Source organism: Bombina bombina, chromosome 5 (genome assembly GCF_027579735.1).
Source record: "Bombina bombina isolate aBomBom1 chromosome 5, aBomBom1.pri, whole genome shotgun sequence".
In the NCBI taxonomy this organism is placed as follows: domain Eukaryota; kingdom Metazoa; phylum Chordata; class Amphibia; order Anura; family Bombinatoridae; genus Bombina; species Bombina bombina.
This window is the reverse complement of record NC_069503.1, coordinates 1,138,757,527-1,138,782,853: the sequence shown is the minus strand read 5'-3', so window position 1 is coordinate 1,138,782,853 and position 25,327 is coordinate 1,138,757,527. Positions and strand designations below refer to the sequence as shown.

The following is a 25,327-nucleotide window of genomic DNA, read 5'->3' as shown; positions in this document are numbered from 1 at the left end:
CAATACACCAGCTGCGCCTAATAGATTTACACATGTGCCTCATGTATCTGTGTTTTTCTCTTTACCTCATGTATGAGTTTGTCATCTCTCCAACACCTGGAAGCAGCGAGCTGGGCTGCTGTTGAAGGCCCAGCCTGTAACTACGGGCACAACAGAGTGCCAATGGAATTTGTGAATACCCTGTGCACATTTATCTTATGGTATACTGTCTCTGTATCGATACACACATGTGGCATTCTCCCTGTTTTCTCTTTCCTTACTATGATGGTCTAAGGAACAGTTAAAGAATAAGGGAACAGGAGTTAAAGATACTATCCACGGCCCAGCTATTATTTGGTGGGATAGAGGAACACACTTCTTGCACTTTCTCTCTCTATCCGGCGGTGGATACTGGAGGAAACAGAAAATACTGGGACTTTGCTATTTGCATGGAAGATCACTTGAGTATTATATGTTTGTTAAATTGTTGAAATGTTTGATTTGTTAGTGATAGATCTTGCACTCCTCGCAGGGGGTTTGGGTGGTATGTTTTGAGCATAGGGGATAATTGGTTGTGATAGTTCTTACAACATTTTTTTGTAACAGGAAGGCTGGTCATCTATGGGTCTAGAATTGTTGTTCTATGCTTGTATATGATTCACATGGCAGCTGTGATGGTGAGGGGAGGGACAGGGTGACAGGGCGAACAAGCACAGAAGCTAGAAGAAGGGCAGTACGCAAGGGCTGACTTAAATAGACTGGAAGGAGGAACTAAATCTCTTTTACATATCCCTTATAGATAAATATCTCTCCTCCTTCTCGAATAATAGAGCAACAAACATGGCGGGAAGAAGGCAGCAAGAGAAGAAAGTGGCTAGGCGTAGCATTGAAATAAGTCAAGAATCCTCTCAGGAAATTGGAGCAGAACCAATGAATAGTTCAGAGCTTTTGAAACAAATCAGTAAACTATTTTTACCTAAGTTTGAGGCCATACAGAGCAGCGTAGATGCAATTTCACAAGAGATAAAACAAATTGCTGCTAGAATAGGCCTAGCAGAACAACGTATCTCAGACTTAGAGGATAGGGATATAGAGAAACATAGTGAATTAACAAATATTCGCAAGCAAGTTAAATTCTTAAATGAGAAAGTTGAAGACCTTGAAAATAGGTTGAGGAGGAACAACCTAAGAGTTATTGGTATTGCTGAAACACTATCTGAGTAGGATCTAGTACATTTTGCGGCAGTACAACTGCCCCTCTTATTAAAAATGGTAGATACGAACTTAGAAAAGGAAAAAAGACTCCGGCCAGCCTCTAGACATAAAAATATACATAACTTAGCCTTCATGGTAGAGAGAGCGCACAGAATTGGCACCCTGAGGAATCAGGAAGAGGGCAAGGTTAGACCGAGACCCATAATTATAAAATATCTCAACTTTCAGGATAAAGTTAAAATTTTACAGGCATATCGACTTCAGAAAGAAGTGTTCTATCAAAATAAGAAATTCTTAATCTTTCAGGATTTTGCCTATGAGACTTCGAATAAACGTAAACTTTGTGCCCCAATCTGCTCGCAACTGATTCAAGAAGGGAGAATAGTGAGGCTTTTATACCCAGCGAGAATAAGTATTCAGACAAAAGAAGGGTTTAGAACCTTTCAGAGCCCACAAGAGGCAGAAAACTTTCTTAGGGATGAATGTAGGTGAGGGAACTGGGCCAGGGATTCTGGCTTAATAACACATACATTAGTAGTAGCAATGTGGAGAATTTTTTGAAGAATATGGTAATAAGTATAGCATTAATTGTTACAAAAAGACATGGGTTGAGGTGTGTCTTTCAGTTGTTGTTTTTTCTCTTCCTCTCCCGCTCCTCTCCTTTTTTCGGACATTTAAAGTAGCTGTGTATAATGGCTGAGGTATGTAGATTTGGGTCATGAAATGTGGGAGGGTTCACCTCCCAAGTTAAGAGGAAGGCGGTTTTACAATATTTAAATAAATTAAAAATTGATATAGGTCTGTTACAAGAAACTCATTTGGATAATCTTGAAAGCCAGAAATTGAAGTGGGGTGGGTTGGAGAAGTGGTATATGCCGCAGGTTCACATCGGAAGAAAGGGGTAGCTATAGTATTTAGGAAAATCTTACAATATCAAATCTTAAGATGAGAAATTGATCACCAAGGAAGGTTTGTTATACTTGAAATGGAAATAGGCCAGAAAAGATTAGTATTGTGTAACGTATATGGCCCAAACGCAAAGAAAAGATCGTTTTGGGAATTATTACAATCTAAATTAATGGAGTTTGACCAAAATCTTATTCTAGGGGGTGATTTGAATCTGGTGGCATCGGGATTCTTAGATAAGAAACGGACTGGAAAAAAGGTTTTGTCAGGAAGTAAGGATACTAAAATATTTAAAAAGTTTTGTTTTAAATTAGGTTTAATGGATATCTGGAGGAATGCCCACCCGGATAGTAGAGAATTTACATGTTTGTCTAAGGCACACAAATCTTTATCAAGCATTGTTTCTAATTAGCGATAAATTATTCCCCGTAAGTCAAAAAACAGAAATGATGCCAATTAGTATCTCTGACCACGCCCCAATCTTACTGTCATTATAAATCATGACGCCTAAATCACCTAATAGATTATTTTTTCCGTCTTATTTATATAATAATTTAAAGTTTCGACGGTCCTTGGACAACAAATGGTTTGATTATTATAACAGGAATATTGACTCAGTAACAAATTTAGAAACCATTTGGCAAGCCTTTAAATCAGTTGTAAGGAGGGAGATTCTAGCATATATAGTTATATTAAAGAAGAAAAATAATACCTACTGGATCCAATTTACCAAACAAATTATAAATAAATATCAAAAGTATGTGAAGAATAATAATAAAACTAATTGGCTAGAATATTTAGAAGCAAAAAAGCAAAGGGACATCTGGTACATTTCAAAAGAAACACAGAATGAGCTGAAGAGAAATAGTAATTTTATGCAGTATGGTAATAAAATAGGAAAATACCTTGCTAAAATGGTAAATACACGTAAAGCAAGCAAAACAATAACATCTATTAAAATAAAAAATAAAACATTTACTCACCCTCAAGATATCTCAGGAGAATTCTATCAATACTTCAAAATGCTTTACCAGGATAAGGCATTAGACCAACAAAAGAAAGATCAGTTCTGGGCTGAGATTAAAATTCCCTTAATAGCAAAGGAAGAATTGGATTTGTTAAATTCTCCGATCCTAGAGGATGAGGTTAAAAAAACTATAAAAAAACTGAAGCTCAATAAGGCTCCAGGACCCGACGATCTACCAGGAGAACTTTAGAAAATTCTTAGCCAAAAAGTCACCCCCCTACTAAATAGTGTATATAACTCTTTTTTCTTAGAAGGTAAATTACCCTCTAGCTATTTCACTGAATCTAGAATAATCTTAATTCCAAAACAAGGAAAAAATAGGGAATTAATGGATTCATATAGGCACATTTCCATTCTAAATGTGGACTATAAAATTTTAACACATATACAAGCTAATAGACTCCAAATGGTTATAGGTTCACTTATTCACCCGGATCAAACAGGGTTTATTAAAGGGAGGACACTTATAAAAAAACATCAGGAAACTGGAAATAGCGATAAATTACTGTGAAACAAGAGATAAGGCAGGTATAATCCCAATAGAAGATGCAGCAGTTATATCTATAGACACACAAAAGGCTTTTGATTCTCTATTATGGGATCATATGTTTACAGCTATTAGGAATTTCGGCATCCAAGGTAATTTTTGTCAGATTATTTCATTATTATATTCATGTCCGTTAGCTGCTCTGGTTATCAATTCCTCAATATCAGATAAATTTACTTTACAACGGGGGACAAGACAGGGCTGCCCCCTGTCCCCCCTCCTCTTCAATCTGGCCTTAGAGCCGCTAGCTGTATTTTTTAGGCAAAATCTGGAAGGTATTGATATTGGAAGATATAAAATTCAACAAGCAATATATGCTGATGACCTTCTCATTTTTACTCAAAATCTTCAGAATAATCTGCCTATAATCACTAATGCTCTAGAATCTTTTCAAGCCTTCACAGGCTTCACAATAAACAAAGACAAATCTGAGATATTGTGGCTAATTAAACATAAGAACTCACCTACAACACCATTTAAGGAAGCAAAATAATACATTGTATATTTAGGGCTAAAATTCTCATCTGACTCAAGCAGATGCTATAATCTAAACTTCTCCCCAGCGATCTTGTCTTTAATCTTATTGAAGGGGCCCTGGCTGCCCCTTTTTCGTTAAAAGCCCTTGTACACATGCCCCCGAATTTAATTCCAAGAGCAATTAAAAGCTTTTTAGTTATAGACCAACCCATTCGGGCCTGGCACAAATTTTGCACTAAAATTGGGGTCAGTTATAGAGTTTCTTCCTTTTTGACGATTAGAGGTAACCCCGAATTTGAAGAAGGTTATGAATCTGCAAGGTTTGGGGCATGGTCCAGCCTAGGGATTAAATATCTTGCTCAATTTATTAATAAGGAAGATAAAACAATTAAAACTTTTGATGAATGTAAATTAGAATTTGGTATTACAAATCATATCTTTTTCTCTTATTTACAACTTCGGCACTATGCCGAACAGTGTTTGAAAATAAAGGCTATAGAGTGGGATGACATCTTACTTAGACAGATATATGTTCTATTTCATGCAGGGAAATTCGCTATTTCATCCACGTATAATTCCCTAATAATGGCACAAGAACAAAGTAATATTAGATACTTGGAACTAAAATGGAGTCAGCTCTGTAAAAGTCAGTCGGAAATAGAACTAATGAGGAGTTCAGGGGTTAGGGCGGCTAAGGCTATGCAAGGAGAATATTACAGAGTGCAACAAGTAAAGATACTTTTTCAAAGCTATACTACACCTCAATCTATCTCACGTTGGGTCAAAACGGGTACTAAACCAGTATGTAATAAGTGTAAATTTGCTGCGGCGGATATGCTTCATCTTTTTTGGATATGCCCAATAATTCAAAGATTCTGGGGCAAAATTTAATTCTGGGCCACCAAGACTTTGAATCAATATACCCATCTGAATAGTTAGAATGTCTTTTTTCTAACAACACAGGATGAAGTAGGTAGTAATTGTTTATTGCTTAATACGGCTGTTTTGATTGCTAGGAAATTAATATTAAAGAATTGGCAATCCAATAAAGAACCTAAATTTTCAGAGTTTAAGAATGGGATGGTGTACCAAATGTTTTTGGAACAGGTCACAACTCAGGCGGAAATGAAGAATAATATTAAGCTTTTTTTTACAAAATGGGGGACATTCATTAAGGCACTAGACTCTACGACCCAGAAACTAGCCATTTTACCTTTTAAAAACTAAATTTGGAAGCCAAATAATGGAAGCCAATTTAAGAGGGGATTGGCACCACACTTGAGAAGATTGGAAGGGGGGAGCAGAGGGGAGGCACTGTTTTTTTTGTGTGTGTGTTTTATTTTATGTACATTAAAAAATCCCAACACTGAATACATAATTTCTATAAGTGATAGACATTTAACTTGAAACAGAAATAGTTATATAGGGTATTAACATGAAAAAAAAAAAAGAATGGAGGGTGCTCTCTCCTGCTTTATAGGAGCCACTACACAAGGAAGAAGCGGTAACGGAGGAAATATGTATACTAGACCGAACCCCCAAGGCATCGCCAATGCGTCTATTAGCTCCGCTTGGGGGTCCCTCAACCTCAATCCATATCAGGGAAGCTTGCAATTCAACCTTGACACCATGAGATTGATTTCCGCTGTCCCACATCTGAGACAGATCTCCGCAAACACTTTGGGGTGAAGAGACCATTCCCCCGGATGAAAAGTCTGCCTGCTGAGAAAATCCGCTTCCCAGTTGTCTACACCTGGGATATGGATCGTAGAGAGCGAACAGTTGTGGGTCTCTGCCCACTCCAGGATCCAAGACACCTCCCTCATTGCCAGGGAGCTCCTCGTGCCCCCCTGGTGGTTGATGTAAGCCACCGAGGTAATATTGTCCATCTGGAACCAAATAAAGCTAAAGTCCCCCAGACGAGGCCACGCCTTCCGAGCATTCTAGATTGCTCGAAGCTCCAGAATATTTATTGAAAGAAGAGCCTCTAAGAGAGACCACTTCCCCTGTGCTATAATGGCACCTCAAACAGCTTCCCATCCCACCAGACTCGCGTCAGTGGTAACAATCTCACAGGACGGTCTCAGAAAGGATGTCCCCATGGACAGGTGATCCGGGCGGATCCACCAGGAGAGGGAAATCCGAGTATGCGCATCCACTGTCTCAACATGCACAATTGAAGAGGTCTGAGATTAAACCTGGCGAATAGAATGATGTCCATACTGGAGACCATGAGCCCGATCATTTCCATACATTGAGCTACAGATGGTCTCACTGTAGACTGAAGGGCAAGACAGGTAGATGCCATGTTTGTGCGCCGCTTGTCTGTGAGAAAGATCTTCATGGACATGGAGTCTATGATCATGCCCAAGAACTCCACCCTGGTACTGGGAACCAGAGAACTCATCTCGAGATTGCTCTTCCAACCGTGAGATTGAAGTAACTGCAGCAGGACCCTGGTGTGGGCCTCTGCCAGATCGGATGACTGCGCCTGAACCAGAATGTCGTCCAGGTAGGGCGCCACCGCGATGCCCTGGGATCTGGCTACTGCTAGAAGGGCCCCCAGGAACTTTGTGAATACTCTCAGGGCCGTCATCAGACCGAATGGATCTGATCGTTTCCATTTTGAACGATGGAGCAGACAGGAACTTGTTTAAACATTTGAGGTTGAGAATCGGGCGGGAACATGCCCTCCTTCTTTGGGACCACAAACAAATTGGAGTAATACCCCTTTCTGCCTGGGGTACTGGTACAATAACCCCTAGAGCAGAGAGATCCCGCACACAACCTAGAAAATCCTCTCTTTTTTTCCGGCCTTGAAGACAAGTTTGACAGAAGGAATCTGCCCCTGGGCGGAGAGGACTTGAACCCTATCCTGTAACCCTGGGCGACTACCTCCAGAACACAGGTGTCCTGAACATCCTGCAAACAGGCGTCTAAGAACAGAGACAATCTGCCCCCCACTTGGTCCGCAGACCAGTCGGGGGCCGCCCCTTCATGCGGACTTAGTCTCGGCGGGCTTCTTGTGCTGTTTAGACTTGTTCCAAGCTTAAGCAGGCATCCAGGGACCCTTACTTTGGTCCGCTTCGCTGTGGGCTGTTGGCGTTGCGCCTTATCCCCACGAAAGGGACGAAAATTAGCACCCTTAGGTTTCGCCTTCTTATCCTGGAGAAGGAAGGCACCCTTGCCTCCTGTAACCATGGATATGATAGAGTCTAGACCTGGACCGAACAGGATCTTGCCCTTAAAAGGCAAAGACAGCAGCCTCGTTTTAGAGGTCATGTCCGCCGACCAAGATTTTAGCCACAGAGCCCTGAGTGCTAGAACCGAAAAACCTGATACCTTAGCATTCAGGCGGATAATTTGCATATTACCGTCACAAATTAAGGAATTGGCCACCTTTAGGGCCTTAATCTTTTCTTGCACCTCCTCGAAAGAAGGTTCACCCTCAATCATATCAAATAAGGCATCACACCAATATGACGCAGCTTCAGCAACCGCGCCGACAGCCGCTGCCAGTTGAAAAACTACCTCTGTGTGTTGAAACATCTTTCATAACATGTTTTCCAACTTTTTATCCATAGGCTCCTTGAAAGAAGAACTATCCTCTAAAGGAATCGTTTGTACGGTTAGCGAGCGTGGAGATGGCCCCATCCACCTTGGGAATGGTCCCCCACAACTCTAGCTGGGCCTCCGGGACGGGGAAAAGCTTTTTAAATGGAGAAGAGGGGAAAAAGGAAGAACCTAACCGCTCCCACTTGTTCTTTATAATGTTCGACATCTTGACAGGAACCGGGAAAGTCTGGGAAACCACCCTGTCCTCGTAAACCTTATCCAACTTAGGAATGGAGGGTTCTTCTGGAAGCTTGGGTTCCGGAACCTCTAAAGTAGCCAGCACTTGCTTTAATAAATAATGCAGGTTCTCCATCTTAAACCTAAAGCCGTGCTCCTCCACTGCCGGAGGTTTAGATGACACAGTCTCCGACCCAGAAAGGGTCCCTTCCGATGCGTCACACTGGGCTTCGTCATCTTACCACCCTTCTGGAGCGTCAGACAGAGACAAATCCTGGGTCGGGCAGCTATGAAAAGTTCTACGCTTGCGCTTAGCAGAACGCGGCAAAGCATGGATCACCTTAGCTAGTGCCGTTTTTTAGCTGATCTGCAAACTCAGGCGGCTAAGCAATCTCCCCCGAAGAGGTAACAGTCGGACCCTGGGGTGCTGCATGTGGGATAGGGGACGCCATTGGGGAACGCACCTCACGGGAGAGAGATCCCTCAGAGGTGGGCGGCTCAGCAGTGCTAGACATTCTCTTATGTTTGGAAGTCGTAGCCTTCTCAAGGCATGTGGAACACAGTTGCGCAGGCTGGTCTATCAAAACCTCACAATAAACACAGGTATTGGACTTAGTTAAGGAGGGAGTACCCTCTAACAAGTCAAAATCCTCCATAGCTTTTAGAAAAAAATAAGACAGTCACCTTTATAGCCGCCAATGGACCGGGGCACTCACCACCTCCTATGACCCAGACTGTAGAAACCGCTCTGTCTCCTCCGTCGCAGATCAGACCGGAAGTCAAGAGGCCCCACCCGGTCACAAGGATGTCTACGCAGGATCGCCCCTGCCTAGGAGAAAATGCACCAAAAAAGCCAGCGCAAAACTCCCGCAAGAGAACCTGTCAAAATTCCACAAAAATGCCAGAGCCACGCCTTTGCACATAACACAGCAATCACATAATGAACTCATCATGTAAATACCCCCCCCCTGTTCAATAATCCCCTTATAGGAATATTAACCCTTGATTCACACTGTGGCCCTGTCTTCTGTGTAATCATTATATAAAAATTAAACGATCTTACCAGAATCTACGCCATGGAACAGGAACATGGTCCTTCAAGTGTGACAGGTGATAGCTGCGCTCCTGACATGGACTTGAGAGAAGAACGCAATCTGCAAAACTCGTGAACGCTGATTGCTTTAGGAGCTGTTAATATGAGTCGGGATGGTGTTGCACAGGGAAGCTCCCTCTGCATCTCCAGACTCTAACATTCACCCAGGCCCTCAACTGAGAAGCTTGAAGGGCTACTTAAAATCCTGTCCTATAGCGAAGGGTAGAACCCCTCATAAGAGACCTCCGATTTTCCGGGACCTCTCTGCCACCTCTTGTGACGAAAGGCAAAGAATGACTGGGGGATGAGGGGAGTGGGGGAGGTATTTAAGCCTTTGGCTGGTGTGTCTTTGCCTCCTACTGGTGGCTAGGTTCTTAATTCCCACAAGTAATAAATGAAGCTGTGGACTCTTCTCCCCTTTAGATGGAAATCTCACCTTGGTGAAATTGGCAAAACCCTACTTATGCATCTCAGGCACCTCAAAACCATCTGAGCGCCTCTTCTCTGCTACAGGCAAAATACATTGCAAAAAGAGAGCCAGCCTCAGCCAGTAGCATGTGGTCATGTTGACATTTTTACATTTTATAAACAGTGATAGTCTACTTCTTGTCAAACACTTTGTTTTTGGGTTCTGCTGCTTAAAAATTGGACAAAGAGGTGTGTTAATGTAAAATTTTAGTCTGAAGTTTATATTTTTAACACTCAGTATGGGGATTTTATTTTAAATACAGGGAAAAAATTATAGATTTTGTTTTAAAGCCGATTAGTCAAATAATCGAACTAATATTCTTTCCATTAATCGATTATGAAAATAATCATTAGTTAAAGCCCTAACAATGACTAACAGCAGCTCCCATAAAAAGTAATAGACATCACTATTATTGGGAGCTGCTGATTAAAAAAACATTTAATTTTTAAACGTGGCTTGAGGATGATGGCACCCGCTACTGACCAGTTATTATTATTATTATTGTTGTTATTATTATTTTTATTATTATTATTGATATGGTTAGTATTGTTGTTATTATTATTATTATTTTTATTATTATTATTATTGGTATTATTATTTTTATTATTATTATTGATATGGTTAGTATTGTTGTTATTATTATTATTTTTACTATTATTATTATTGCTATTATTATTTTTATTATTATTATTGATATGGTTAGTATTGTTATTATTATTATTATTATTATTTTTATTATTATTATTGCTATTATTATTTTTATTATTGCTATTATTATTATTATTGCTATTGTTAGTATTGTTGTTATTATTATTATTATTATTGCTATTTTTATTATTATTATTGCTATTATTATTGCTATTGTTAGTATTGTTATTATTATTATTATTATTATTATTATTGTTATTTTTATAACTATTATTATTGCTGTTATTATTATTATTATTATTGCTATTATTGTTATAGTTATTATTGCTATTCATATTATTGTTATTATTATTATTATTATTACTATTATTATTATTATTATTATTATTATTATTAATTATCATCATATATTTGTATAGTGCTGTATAGTACCTCTGAAAGAAATAATAAAGTATTCTAAATCCCTGAGTTTACAAGGAAGTCGGAGAAGAACATTTTCAGGCAAAATAAACACATAAATAAATGTTTCTTCATTTAAAGAAAAGAAAGAAAATTAAACAAAATAAAAACTACTATGTATCATAGCAAATACAAGCACTGTACATGAGGTCATGTGGGCATATCTACCATAGTAAGAATATCAAAATAGTACTGAGGACTGCTATTCAGTATAAGTACTGTGTATCATAGCAAATACAGGCACTGTACATAAGGCCATGTAGGCATATCTACCATAGTAAGAATATCAAAATAGTACTGAGGAAGGCTATTCAGTATAAGTACTGTGTATCATAGCAAATACAAGCATTGCACATGACATCATGTGGGCATATCTACCATAGTAAGAATATTAATATAGTACTGAGGACGGCTATTTAGTATAAATACTGTGTATCATAGCAAATACAAGCATTGCACATGACATCATGTGGGCATATCTACCATAGTAAGAATTATAATATAGTACCGAGGACGGCTATTCAGTACAAGTACTGTGTATTATAGCAAATACATGCACTGTACATGAGGTCATGTGGGCATATCTACCATAGTAAGAATATTAATATGGTACTGAGGACGGCTATTCAGTACAAGTACTGAGTATAATAGCAAATACAAGCACTGTACATGACGTCATGTGGGCATATCTACCATAGTAAGAATATTAATATAGTACTGAGGACGGCTATTCAGTACAAGTACTGTGTATCATAGCAAAAACAAGCACTGTACATGACGTCATGTGGGCATATCTACCATAGTAAGAATATTAATATAGTACTGAGGACGGCTATTCAGTACAAGTACTGTGTATCATAGCAAATACAAGCACTGTACATGAGGTCATGTGGACATATCTACCATAGTAAGAATATTAATATAGTACTGAGGACGGCTATTCAGTATAAGTACTGAGTATAATAGCAAATACAAGCACTGTACATGAGGTCATGTGGGCATATCTACCATAGTAAGAATATTAATATAGTACTGAGGACGGCTATTCAGTATAAGTACTGAGTATCATAGCAAATACAAGCACTGTACATGACGTCATGTGAGCATATCTACCATAGTAAGAATACTAATATAGTACTGAGGACGGCTATTCAGTATAAGAACTGTGTATCATAGCAAATACAAGTACTGTACATGACGTCATGTGGACATATCTACATTAGTAAGAATATTACTATAGTACTGAGGACGGCTATTCAGTATAAGTACTGAGTATCATAGCAAAGACAAGCACTGTACATGACGTCATGTGGGCACATCTACCATAGTAAGAATATTAATATGGTACTGAGGACAGCTATTCAGTACAAGTACTGTGTATCATAGCAAATACAAGCACTGTACATAAGGTCATGTAGGCACATCTACCATAGTAAGAATATCAAAATAGTACTGAGGATGGTTATTCAGTACAAGTACTGAGTATAATAGCAAATACAAGCACTGTACATGAGGTCATGTGGGCATATCTACCATAGTAACAATATTAATATAGTACTGAGGACGGCTATTCAGTACAAGTACTGAGTATCATAGCAAATACAAGCACTGTACATGAGGTCATGTGGGCATATCTACCATAGTAAGAATATTAATATAGCACTGAGGATGGTTATTCAGTATAAGAACTGTGTATCATAGCAAATACAAGTACTGTACATGAGGTCATGTGGGCATATCTACCATAGTAAGAATATTAATATAGTACTGAGGACGGCTATTCAGTACAAGTACTGTGTATCATAGCAAATACAAGTACTGTACATGAGGTCATGTGGGCATATCTACCATAGTAAGAATACTAATATAGTACTGAGGACGGCTATTCAGTACAAGTACTGTGTATCATAGCAAATACAAGTACTGTACATGAGGTCATGTGGGCATATCTACCATAGTAAGAATATTAATATAGTACTGAGGATGGCTATTCAGTACAAGTACTGAGTATCATAGCAAATACAAGCACTGTACATGAGGTCATGTGGGCATATCTACCATAGTAAGAATATTAATATAGTACTGAGGACGGTTATTCAGTACAAGTACTGAGTATAATAGCAAATACAGGCACTGTACATGAGGTCATGTGGGTATATCTACCATAATAAGAATATTAATATAGTACTGAGGACGGCTATTCAGTATAAGTACTGAGTATAATAGCAAATACAAGCACTGTACATGACGTCATGTAGGCATATCTACCATAGTAAGAATATTAATATAGTACCGAGGACGGCTATTCAGTACAAGTACTGAGTATAATAGCAAATACAAGCACTGTACATGACGTCATGTGGGAATATCTACCATAGTAAGAATACTAATATAGTACTGAGGACGGCTATTCAGTATAAGTACTGAGTATAATAGCAAATACAAGCACTGTACATGAGGTCATGTGGGCATATCTACCATAGTAAGAATACTAATATAGTACTGAGGACGGCTATTCAGTATAAGTACTGTGTATCATAGCAAATACAAGTACTGTACATGAGGTCATGTGGGCATATCTACCATAGTAAGAACATTAATATAGTACCGAGGACGGCTATTCAGTACAAGTACTGAGTATAATAGCAAATACAAGCACTGTACATGACGTCATGTGGGCATATCTACCATAGTAAGAATACTAATATAGTACTGAGGACGGCTATTCAGTACAAGTACTGTGTATCATAGCAAATACAAGCACTGTACATGAGGTCATGTGGGCATATCTACCATAGTAAGAATATTAATATAGTACTGAGGACGGCTATTCAGTACAAGTACTGTGTATCATAGCAAATACAAGCACTGTACATGAGGTCATGTGGGCATATCTACCATAGAAAGAATATTAGTATAGTACTGAGGACGGCTATTCAGTACAAGTACTGTGTATTATAGCAAATACATGCACTGTACATGAGGTCATGTGGGCATATCTACCATAGTAAGAATACTAATATATTACTGAGGACAGCTATTCAGTACAAGTACTAAGTATTATAGCAAATACAAGCACTGTACATGACATCATGTGGACATATCTACATTAGTAAGAATATTAATATAGTACTGAGGACGGCTATTCAGTACAAGTACTGTGTATTATAGCAAATACATGCACTGTACATGAGGTCATGTGGGCATATCTACCATAGTAGGAGTTTGGGTGGTAGTAAGTGCGCTAAAAGAAAGCTAAAGGTATCCAATTGTATCCAGTATTAAATAAAAGAGTTATAAAATATATATATAACAATGTGCAAAGTGTAATGAGTGTATTAGGATTCCACAGTTAAAAAGGAAAGATAGGGTGTGTGGGGGGAAATGAGAGGATCTATACAAAAATAACAGTGTCCGTGAAAAAATAGTGGTTATAAATATCTTACTTAAGGAGGATGATAGTTAAGCGTTCTATCAATAGTGTGCTAATGATAAAAAATAAAGTCAAAGTATGTGACAATTAGCAGTGTGACCATTGGTGTAATATTAAAAGTATCAAGCAAATTGTTAGTGTATGTTAAAAAGAAACAATACGTTAAATTGTAGTGAAAAAACTAAATATATCTAAAAAATTTTCTTGCAGCCTAAATCATATATCAAAAATATTTAATTATACACAATCACAATCAAATTGGGACTTGAAACAAAGGGACGTCTCCCCAGATAAAAAATAATAAATAATAATAAAAACAGAATTTAAGCAAGTAGAAATTCCATACTCAATACTAAGTAAGCAGACTTGGCTGAGGAAATGTGTTAAAAATCCACTGTGTTGTGCAGAGAGAGACAGTCTCTTATAGCATCAGAACCTTTCGTTGTTGCTTTATAGATAGGTTTTACTGACCAAGTTCAGGATTTGGGAAATGTGTAGACTCCTTATAGCACAATACAGTCATTCAACTTTATTGAACTTAATGCTTTAAGATTCTTTCTACTTACTTCACCACTCGTGTGGCAACGATATCATCTGTACAGCTCCAAGTTTCCAAACTAAGTCAGTGCGCCGCGTGTATCTCGGCGTCTGACGTCGTCGGCAAACTTCAACTGCTGTTACCGTGATAATCGGCTTTCTGGATATTAGAATCACAGGTTGTTTTGGAGATAATTACTCTTTGTGTTTCCAACGGAGGTAATTCCCTGCACTTAGTGCTGATTGCACGCAGGAAAAAAGGAGGATGTTGAAAAATGTAGATAACCCGGGTTAATAAGTAAAGTTGAGAAAATCCTTAAGTATAGAATGTCCTCATTCCAGTTGTAATGTCAGATAACACAGCCACTCAGATCAACGCGTTTCGCTCACCAGGGAGCTTTTTCAAGATAGATGTGACTGGTCAGGTGTACCCTTATAAGTGTATTTAAGGTGGAATCACAGGAATACTATGTATCTGTGTATGTCCCAACTGATTAAGGTGGAATAGTCTCTTCATGTTCATTCTCAGCTTAAAGAGGAATATCTTTTTAGCTTAATATCTTGTTTACTAAAAAAGGCTACTATATAGGTACTACTGCAATATTCATAATATTCTAAAATGAATGATATTCATAAAGAAATTAATATTCATAAAATATATCTAACATCATCTAAAAAATAATAATTAATATTCATAAAATTTGTCTAACATATATCTAAAACCTCTTTTAGAGTATTTTAATAAAAATGGCCATAAAACTTAAATCTTGTAATATAAGGATTTTTATAAGACAGAAGAGATATATATGTACATCCTACAATACTAGAAATTCCAAAAGGAATTTTATCGAGTTGATTATGACCATAAAACTTAAACAGTATAAAAATTACAGTATAGAATCACCATTAGTCAAACAGAAAGGGTGAGAGATCTAGTTCCGAGTTTAAACCTCTTGGGTACAGAGTATCGTATTTATAAATTAGCTCTGCTTCTTTTATCAGTAATTTCTTCTCTATACTGCCACCTCTCCAATGATTATGTACTTTTTGTACACCCCAATATTTTAGATCTTTAGTTTTACCTTTATGGACTGATTTAAAGTGTTTGTATAGATGAGTATCATCTCTACCATTCTTTATATTGCCAATATGCTCTCTTATTCGGTCCCTGACCATTCTTTTGGTTTCCCCAAAATAAAAAAGGTTACAAGTGCACTTAAGAACATAGATTATATTTTTATTGGTACATCTTATGGTGTCTTTAATTGTGAAGGGTTTCTCTATATTATTAATTCTAATTTTTTTTAATTTGTTACTGTGGCCACATGCCTTACATGAATAGCATGGAAAAAAACCCATAATACTTTTCCCAGTTATATCTTTTTGTTTTAGTATATTTTTCTTTTTTGTTTTCAGTTCACTAGGTGCCAAAAATGTTTTAAGGTTCGCTGCCTTTTTAAAAATAAATTTGGGGTTGTCAATAATTTTATCCCAAAACAGATCATCTTCTCTTATCAGGTGCCAATGTTTTCTTATTATCCGTTTGATGACATTCAGGTCAGCACTATAATCTGTTATAAAAGGGACCATGATCTTATCACTGGTCTCTTTTTGTTTCTCTTTGTAGGTCAGAAGGGACTCTCTGTCTGTGTTCTTAGCTCTCTCTATGGCTTTATCTGTAATATCATCTTTATAACCTCTCACCTTAAATCTTTCTAGTAGGATTTCAGATTGCTGTTCAAAGTCTGTCATCCTAGAGCAGTTCTTTCTAATACTTAAAAATTGTCCTACCGGGATGTTTTTCTTCCATACATCTAGATGGCAACTTTTTGCATGTATATAATTACTGCAGTCGACCTTCTTGAAATGGGTCTTAGTTTCAATTTTGTTTTCTGCTTTCATTATTTCTAGGTCTAAAAACACCACTGAATCTGTACTGTAATTATATGTAAAGTTTAGTCCCCAAGTATTATTATTCATTTCATCAAACATATTCTTAAGTTCAATTTCAGTACCCTTCCAGACCATTAGAAGGTCATCTATGTACCTTTTATAGAGCACAAGGTTTGCACCATAGCTGCCAGTATTAAGGAATTGAGTTTCCCAAGCACCCATAAAAAGATTGGCGTAGCTAGGTGCAAACCTTGTGCCCATCGCTGTACCCTCTATCTGCAGGTAAAATTTGTTATTAAAGGAAAAGTAGTTATTGTCAAGTATGTATTTAATGCTTTTTAAAATGAAAGCTCTATGTTGATCTGACATGTTTAGATCAGATTTTAAAAACATTTCAACCGCTTTAATTCCCTTGGAGTGATCAATTACCGTGTATAATGATGTTACATCACACGTTGCTAAGATCATCCCTTCCTCCCAATGTATGGATTTAAGTGCATTTAAGACTTGTGTGGAGTCTTTAAGGTATGAGTTAAGATTTCTGACATGTTTTTGGAGAAAATTGTCCACATATCTAGATAAATTCGCTGATAAAGATTCTATCCCAGAAATGATTGGTCTACCTGGAGGGCTGACCAAACATTTGTGGATTTTCGGCAGGAAATAAAAAATGGGGATACGAGGAAATTTAGGTATCAAAAATTCAAGTTCTTTATCATTCAAAATGCCAGATTTGCTGCCTTCCTTAAGTAATTTATCTAGTGTCCTATTGAATTTTTTTGTATGATCAAAATCTAATTTTTTATAAGTCTTGGTGTCATTTAGAAGTCTATTTGCCTCTTTGATGTAATTAGTAGTGTCCATCAGGACAATTCCTCCGCCCTTATCGGCAGGTTTGATGGTCACCCCACTGTTTTTTTTGGAGGTTCTCGATAATTTCTTTATCTTTAATGCTTAGATTATAATTTTTAAGTTTCTTGGGATTGTATTTCTGTATATCCTTACATACTAGCTTTTCAAAAGTATCAAGGTAGTTACCCTTAGCATGTGTGGGATTAAATTTAGATTTTATTTTGAAATCTGTATGTTGAATACTATCTGAAATGTCGTTACTTATTTGCCTTTCAATAGGGTTTTTGAGAAAAAATCTTTTAATAGTGAGATTACGTACAAATTTTTTAATATGAATATGGGTATTAAACTTGTCTAGTCTCTTTGTTGGTGCAAATGAAAGACCTAAACTAAGGACCCTTTCCTCATCTTCCTTTAATTTTATACTACTAAGATTAAAGATGCCCTGATGTTTGCTCATTATCTCCATCTTTTTGCCTCGTTTAGAAACTCCTCTTCCTCTCTTTCCTCTAAGTTTCTTTTTCTCCTTAGACTGGACTCGTTTTCCTGTCTTGATATATCTCTTGAGTGGCCCTCTTTGAGAGGGCTTCTCTCTAAAAAAACTTGTTCATCATTTTTATGTATTTCCTCATTAGGCCTTTGATCTCTAAAGGTATCAAACCGATTTTGTGTAGGAATTCTCCATTGGTCATCTTGTCTGTTTACCCATCTATTTGTTCCTCTGGGATATTCCCAGTAATTTTGTCTATTCTGAAATTGTCTATCTGAGTTTCGTCTAAAGGAGTTATGCTGGAATTCTGAATAAAAATGATCCCTATTTTGGTATCTAGGAACTCTCGGTCTATCATAATAGGTATTAGAATTAGTATTATCATTTCTCTCATAATGGTAATTATCATTATATGTGTTACGATTCCTATTTTCATTGCGTTGTGTTTGGGAATAACCTAGTGATCTATTTACATGATTATTTTCCCTTCTATTAAGCTAAAAAGATATTCCTCTTTAAGCTGAGAATGAACATGAAGAGACTATTCCACCTTAATCAGTTGGGACATACACAGATACATAGTATTCCTGTGATTCCACCTTAAATACACCAATCAAAAAACTACCAATTAGGGTTTTCTGACACCTTTATAAGGGTACACCTGACCAGTCACATCTATCTTGAAAAAGCTCCCTGGCGAGCGAAACGCGTTGATCTGAGTGGCTGTGTTATCTGACATTACAACTTGAATGAGGACATTCTATACTTAAGGATTTTCTCAACTTTACTTATTAACCCGGGTTATCTACATTTTTCAACATCCTCCTTTTTTCCTGCGTGCAATCAGCACTAAGTGCAGGGAATTACCTCCGTTGGAAACACAAAGAGTAATTATCTCCAAAAGAACCTGTGATTCTAATATCCAGAAAGCCGATTATCACGGTAACAGCAGTTGAAGTTTGCCGATGACGTCAGACGCCGAGATACACACGGCGCACTGACTTAGTTTGGAAACTTGGAGCTGTACAGATGATATCGTTGCCACATGAGTGGTGAAGTAAGTAGAAAGAATCTTAAAGCATTAAGTTCAATAAAGTTGAATGACTGTATTGTACTATAAGGAGTCTACACATTTCCCAAATCCTGAACTTGGTCAGTAAAACCTATCTATAAAGCAACAACGAAAGGTTCTGATGCTATAAGAGACTGTCTCTCTCTGCACAACACAGTGGATTTTTAACACATTTCCTCAGCCAAGTCTGCTTACTTAGTATTGAGTATGGAATTTCTACTTGCTTAAATTCTGTTTTTATTATTATTTATTATTTTTTATCTGGGGAGACGTCCCTTTGTTTCAAGTCCCAATTTGATTGTGATTGTGTATAATTAAATATTTTTGATATATGATTTAGGCTGCAAGAAAATTTTTTAGATATATTTAGTTTTTTCACTACAATTTAACGTATTGTTTCTTTTTAACATACACTAACAATTTGCTTGATACTTTTAATATTACACCAATATATGGTCACACTGCTAATTGTCACATACTTTGACTTTATTTTTTATCATTAGCACACTATTGATAGAACGCGTAACTATCATCCTCCTTAAGTAAGATATTTATAACCACTATTTTTTCACAGACACTGTTATTTTTGTATAGATCCTCTCATTTCCCCCCACACACCCTATCTTTCCTTTTTAACTGTGGAATCCTAATACACGCATTACACTTTGCACATTGTTATATATATATTTTATAACTCTTTTATTTAATACTGGATACAATTGGATACCTTTAGCTTTCTTTTAGCGCACTTACTACCACCCAAACTCCTACCACATTTTTGAAAAGATAGAAGGATCTTTTCTCCCTTGTAAGTTGTGTGGTATCCCGTTTATTAACCAGCGCTCTGCTTTAACACTTTTTTAATATCTACCATAGTAAGCATACTAATATAGTACTGAGGACGGCTATTCAGTACAAGTACTGTGTATTATAGCAAATACATGCACTGTACATGAGGTCATGTGGGCATATCTACCATAGTAAGAATATTAATATAGTACTGAGGACAGCTATTCAGTATAAGTACTGCATATCAGCAAATACAAGCACTGTACATGACGTCATGTGGGCATATCTACCATAGTAAGAATACTAATATAGTACTGAGGACGGCTATTCAGTATAAGTACTGTGTATCATAGCAAATACAAGCACTGTACATGAGGTCATGTGGGCATATCTACCATAGTAAGAATATTAATATGGTACTGAGGACGGCTATTCAGTATAAGTACTGAGTATAATAGCAAATACAGGCACTGTACATGAGGTCATGTGGGTATATCCACCATAATAAGAATATTAATATAGAACTGAGGACGGCTATTCAGTATAAGTACTGCGTATCAGCAAATACAAGCACTGTACATGACGTCATGTGGGCATAACTACCATAGTAAGAATATTAATATAGTACTGAGGACGGCTATTCAGTACAAGTACTGTGTATCATAGCAAATACAAGCACTGTACATGAGGTCATGTGGGCATATCTACCATAGTAAGCATACTAATATAGTACTGAGAACGGCTATTCAGTACAAGTATTGAGTATAATAGCAAATACAAGCACTGTACATGAGGTCATGTGGGCATATCTACCATAGTAAGAATACTAATATAGTACTGAGGACGGCTATTCAGTATAAGTACTGTGTATTATAGCAAATACAAGCACTGTACATGACGTCATGTGGACATATCTACCATAGTAAGAATACTAATATATTACTGAGGACGGCTATTCAGTACAAGTACTGAGTATCAGCAAATACAAGCACTGTACATGACGTCATGTGGACATATCTACCATAGTAAGAATACTAATATATTACTGAGGACAGCTATTCAGTACAAGTACTAAGTATCATAGCAAATACAAGCACTGTACATGAGGTCATGTGGGCATATCTACCATAGTAAGCATACTAATATAGTACTGAGGACGGCTATTCAGTACAAGTACTGTGTATTATAGCAAATACATGCACTGTACATGAGGTCATGTGGGCATATCTACCATAGTAAGAATATTAATATAGTACTGAGGACGGCTATTCAGTACAAGTACTGAGTATAATAGCAAATACAAGCACTGTACATGACGTCATGTAGGCATATCTACCATAGTAAGAATACTAATATATTACTGAGGACAGCTATTCAGTACAAGTACTAAGTATCATAGCAAATACAAGCACTGTACATGAGGTCATGTGGGCATATCTACCATAGTAAGAATATTAATATAGTACCGAGGACGGCTATTCAGTACAAGTACTGTGTATTATAGCAAATACATGCACTGTACATGACGTCATGTGGACATATCTACCATAGTAAGAATACTAATATAGTACTGAGGACGGCTATTCAGTACAAGTACTGTGTATTATAGCAAATACATGCACTGTACATGAGGTCATGTGGGCATATCTACCATAGTAAGAATACTAATATATTACTGAGGACAGCTATTCAGTACAAGTACTAAGTATAATAGCAAATACAAGCACTGTACATGACGTCATGTAGGCATATCTACCATAGTAAGAATATTAATATAGTACTGAGGACGGCTATTCAGTATAAGTACTGTGTATCAGCAAATACAAGCACTGTATATGAGGTCATGTGGGCATATCTACCATAGTAAGAATATTATTATAGTACTGAGGACGGCTATTCAGTATAAGTACTGTGTATCAGCAAATACAAGCACTGTACATGAGGTCATGTGGGCATATCTACCATAGTAAGAATAATAATATAGTACTGAGGATGGCTATTCAGTACAAGTACTGTGTATTATAGCAAATACAAGCACTGTACATAAGGTCATGTGGGCATATCTACCATAGTAAGAATATTAATATAGTACTGAGGACGGCTATTCAGTACAAGTACTGTGTATCAGCAAATACAAGCACTGCACATGACGTCATGTGGGCATATCTACCATAGTAAGCATACTAATATAGTACTGAGGACGGCTATTCAGTATAAGTACTGTGTATTATAGCAAATACATGCACTGTACATGAGGTCATGTGGGCATATCTACCATAGTAAGCATACTAATATAGTACTGAGGACGGCTATTCAGTACAAGTACTAAGTATCATAGCAAATACAAGCACTGTACGTGAGGTCATGTGGGCATATCTACCATAGTAAGAATACTAATATAGTACTGAGGACGGCTATTCAGTACAAGTACTGTGTATTATAGCAAATACAAGCACTGTACATGAGGTCATGTGGGTATATCTACCATAGTAAGAATACTAATATAGTACTGAGGACGGCTATTCAGTACAAGTACTAAGTATCATAGCAAATACAAGCACTGTACATGAGGTCATGTGGGCATATCTACCATAGTAAGAATACTAATATAGTACTGAGGATGGTTATTCAGTACAAGTACTGAGTATAATAGCAAATACAGGCACTGTACATGACGTCATGTGGGCATATCTACCATAGTAAGAATATTAATATAGTACTGAGGACGGCTATTCAGTACAAGTACTGTGTATTATAGCAAATACAAGCACTGTACATGAGGTCATGTGGGCATATCTACCATAGTAAGAATACTAATATAGTACTGAGGATGGTTATTCAGTATAAGTACTGTGTATTATAGCAAATACAAGCACTGTACATGAGGTCATGTGGGCATATCTACCATAGTAAGAATACTAATATAGTACTGAGGACGGCTATTCAGTACAAGTACTGTGTATTATAGCAAATACAAGCACTGTACATGAGGTCATGTGGGAATATCTACCATAGTAAGAATACTAATATAGTACTGAGGACGGCTATTCAGTACAAGTACTGATTATAATAGCAAATACAAGCACTGTACATGACGTCATGTGGGCATATCTACCATAGTAAGCATACTAATATAGTACTGAGGACGGCTATTCAGTATAAGTACTGTGTATTATAGCAAATACATGCACTGTACATGACGTCATGTGGGCATATCTACCATAGTAAGAATACTAATAATGCACTGAGGACGGCTATTCAGTACAAGTACTGTGTATTATAGCAAATACAAGCACTGTACATGAGGTCATGTGGGCATATCTACCATAGTAAGCATACTAATATAGTACTGAGGACGGCTATTCAGTACAAGTACTGTGTATTATAGCAAATACAAGCACTGTACATGAGGTCATGTGGGCATATCTACCATAGTAAGAATACTAATATAGTACTGAGGACGGCTATTCAGTACAAGTACTGTGTATTATAGCAAATACAAGCACTGTACATGAGGTCATGTGGGCATATCTACCATAGTAAGAATATTAATATGGTACTGAGGACGGCTATTCAGTACAAGTACTGAGTAAGCTGCATGATATGTTTCATTTCCTGTAGTGAATGGAACATTACAGACATATTCACAGAGATTTGTGTCATTAGCTGGGTAGTGGGAAGGGGTAGGAAGAAAACAAAGCAGCATTTCATTATAATTAAACAACACGGTGGCTGAGGACTCGTCGTCAGCTCATTCATATAAATTCCTGGCACTTGGAGCTGTGAAATACAAAGAGGTTTAACAATGCAAAGCTGCAGTAAATATAAACCATATCCCTGGTACACTGCCGTCTTCCTGTTTATATACATGAGGGACACCTAATTACTCCAGTGCATACTGACCCACAGCCATTACAGCTTTCTGATGAGTCCCACACTGTTATATCATGAACCTAACAGGGACAAAGCACACAGAAAGGTTCTCCGCTCCCTCTAATAGAGAATGTGTAACAATGTTACTGGGATTATCTGTTGCCATCCAATGAGTAGGTAACATATTTTTCACATACAGATAGACAACCCTGTATCTAAACTGCCTAGGACCAGAAAAGGTTTGGATTTTGCATACTTGTATATATCTGTAAAATGAGACAGTTTGGAGAGGGGGTGAGACCAGGTACAGTACTAACACAGCTTCTAATACAACATAATGATGTCCAGCATAGGTCACATACAAACACATCATTCTAATCACATCCCTTTTATTGTATCACATTCACAGGTGGTCAATGTGTTGCTTAGTCGCTTATAAAAGGATTTGCTAAAATCCTGGCCTGATGCAGCTTGCTGGGAATAGGACTGGGAAACTTCAGAGGTTAACATGTTATTACACTTTGCATTAACTGATTCAATGCACCGCTTGTCATGATTGTGAAGGTTTTAAATTCTCAGCTATATGGTCTTGCAATATATAAGGCATCAGCAAACAAACTCTGATAACTGATCTTTGTACGATTGTATCATGAATATATATCCCAACATGAAAAATAAATGGTGTAGTGCAATTTCTGAATACAAGTGAGAAAGTGCTCACATGCAAACCAGCTTACCTTTTGTATCATTCACGGGATCCATATGCCTATAAATATATCCTTCCAGGTAGGAATGAAATTTGGGAGTAGGTGGAAAAAAGGCCAGACAAATAGCCATTAGTTCCCAGCCACGTGCCAGGCTCTCGTAACGGAAGTTCTCAGTGGTTTGTCTGCAGAGCTGGATATACAGCTCATCCCGTAAACCCTGCATACTCCATCCTTTGGTGGCAACCTCCAGGCCCACACTCAGTTGGTCAGATTTGGACCTTCGGTCACCCATGTACATCTGGATTAGTTTGAATATTTCACAAGCTTCCTTTTTCACGTTGCGGTCAGAAGTCATTATCATAGGTTTTTTGATAGACTCGCTGCTCCAGGCCAGCATGTTGGCAATGGACACTTTGCGCCGGAAAAGACCCTGTGTGTGCTTATTGAAATGCTTGGAGGCCCAGTTCTCAATATCTGTCTCGGAGGACGGCTTTCTGAGAGTGAATGTTGGGAAGACACAACTGGCACTGGGCATCATATTCCTGTTCTGACGACTGTTCTCGAACTGAGCGCAGGCACCAAGGTCTTCAGACTAAAAGACAATAGACACTCACTTATCAGCAGTCCATGTTGTACGAGCTGCACTCTAATTATAACATAGATCAGCTACTCCCTGCATATCAGATCATTTTGTTACTTCAAAACACATGCCATTCATTTCTGTAATTGCCTTTCAGAAAATCTACTTTTTTATACTTGGAAAAATGAGAAGAACTCAGACATAAAAATGTACAAATTAGTTACCCATTTACGTAAAACTTTGTCTGTAAGACAGGGTTAAACATTCTAAAAAAAAACATTTTAATCACATTGCAGAATTAAACATATAATGGTCACAGTTTCTCATTGAAGCTGTTAGTGATAGATGTCATCAGTATGTCACATGGCGAAATTCCTGCCACTGGTTTCTAGGGTAAGGACCGTAGCTACAGTTTGACACGTGCTGACAGCAGCAGATAAGACACAAGTCACTACGGAAAGGATTTTTTTGTTTTTGTTTTAGAACCAC

General features: G+C 37.4%; 1 protein-coding gene across 1 annotated transcript in view; it reads right to left on the bottom strand.

Annotated features, from left to right (window-relative positions):
- ARHGAP39 (Rho GTPase activating protein 39) overlaps positions 1-25,327 on the bottom strand; it is an 847,370-nt gene that overhangs the window by 384,857 nt on the left and 437,186 nt on the right. The window contains 1 exon segment of the mRNA XM_053715434.1: positions 24,289-24,850. Within this exon segment, the coding sequence (XP_053571409.1) occupies positions 24,289-24,850 (562 nt within the window).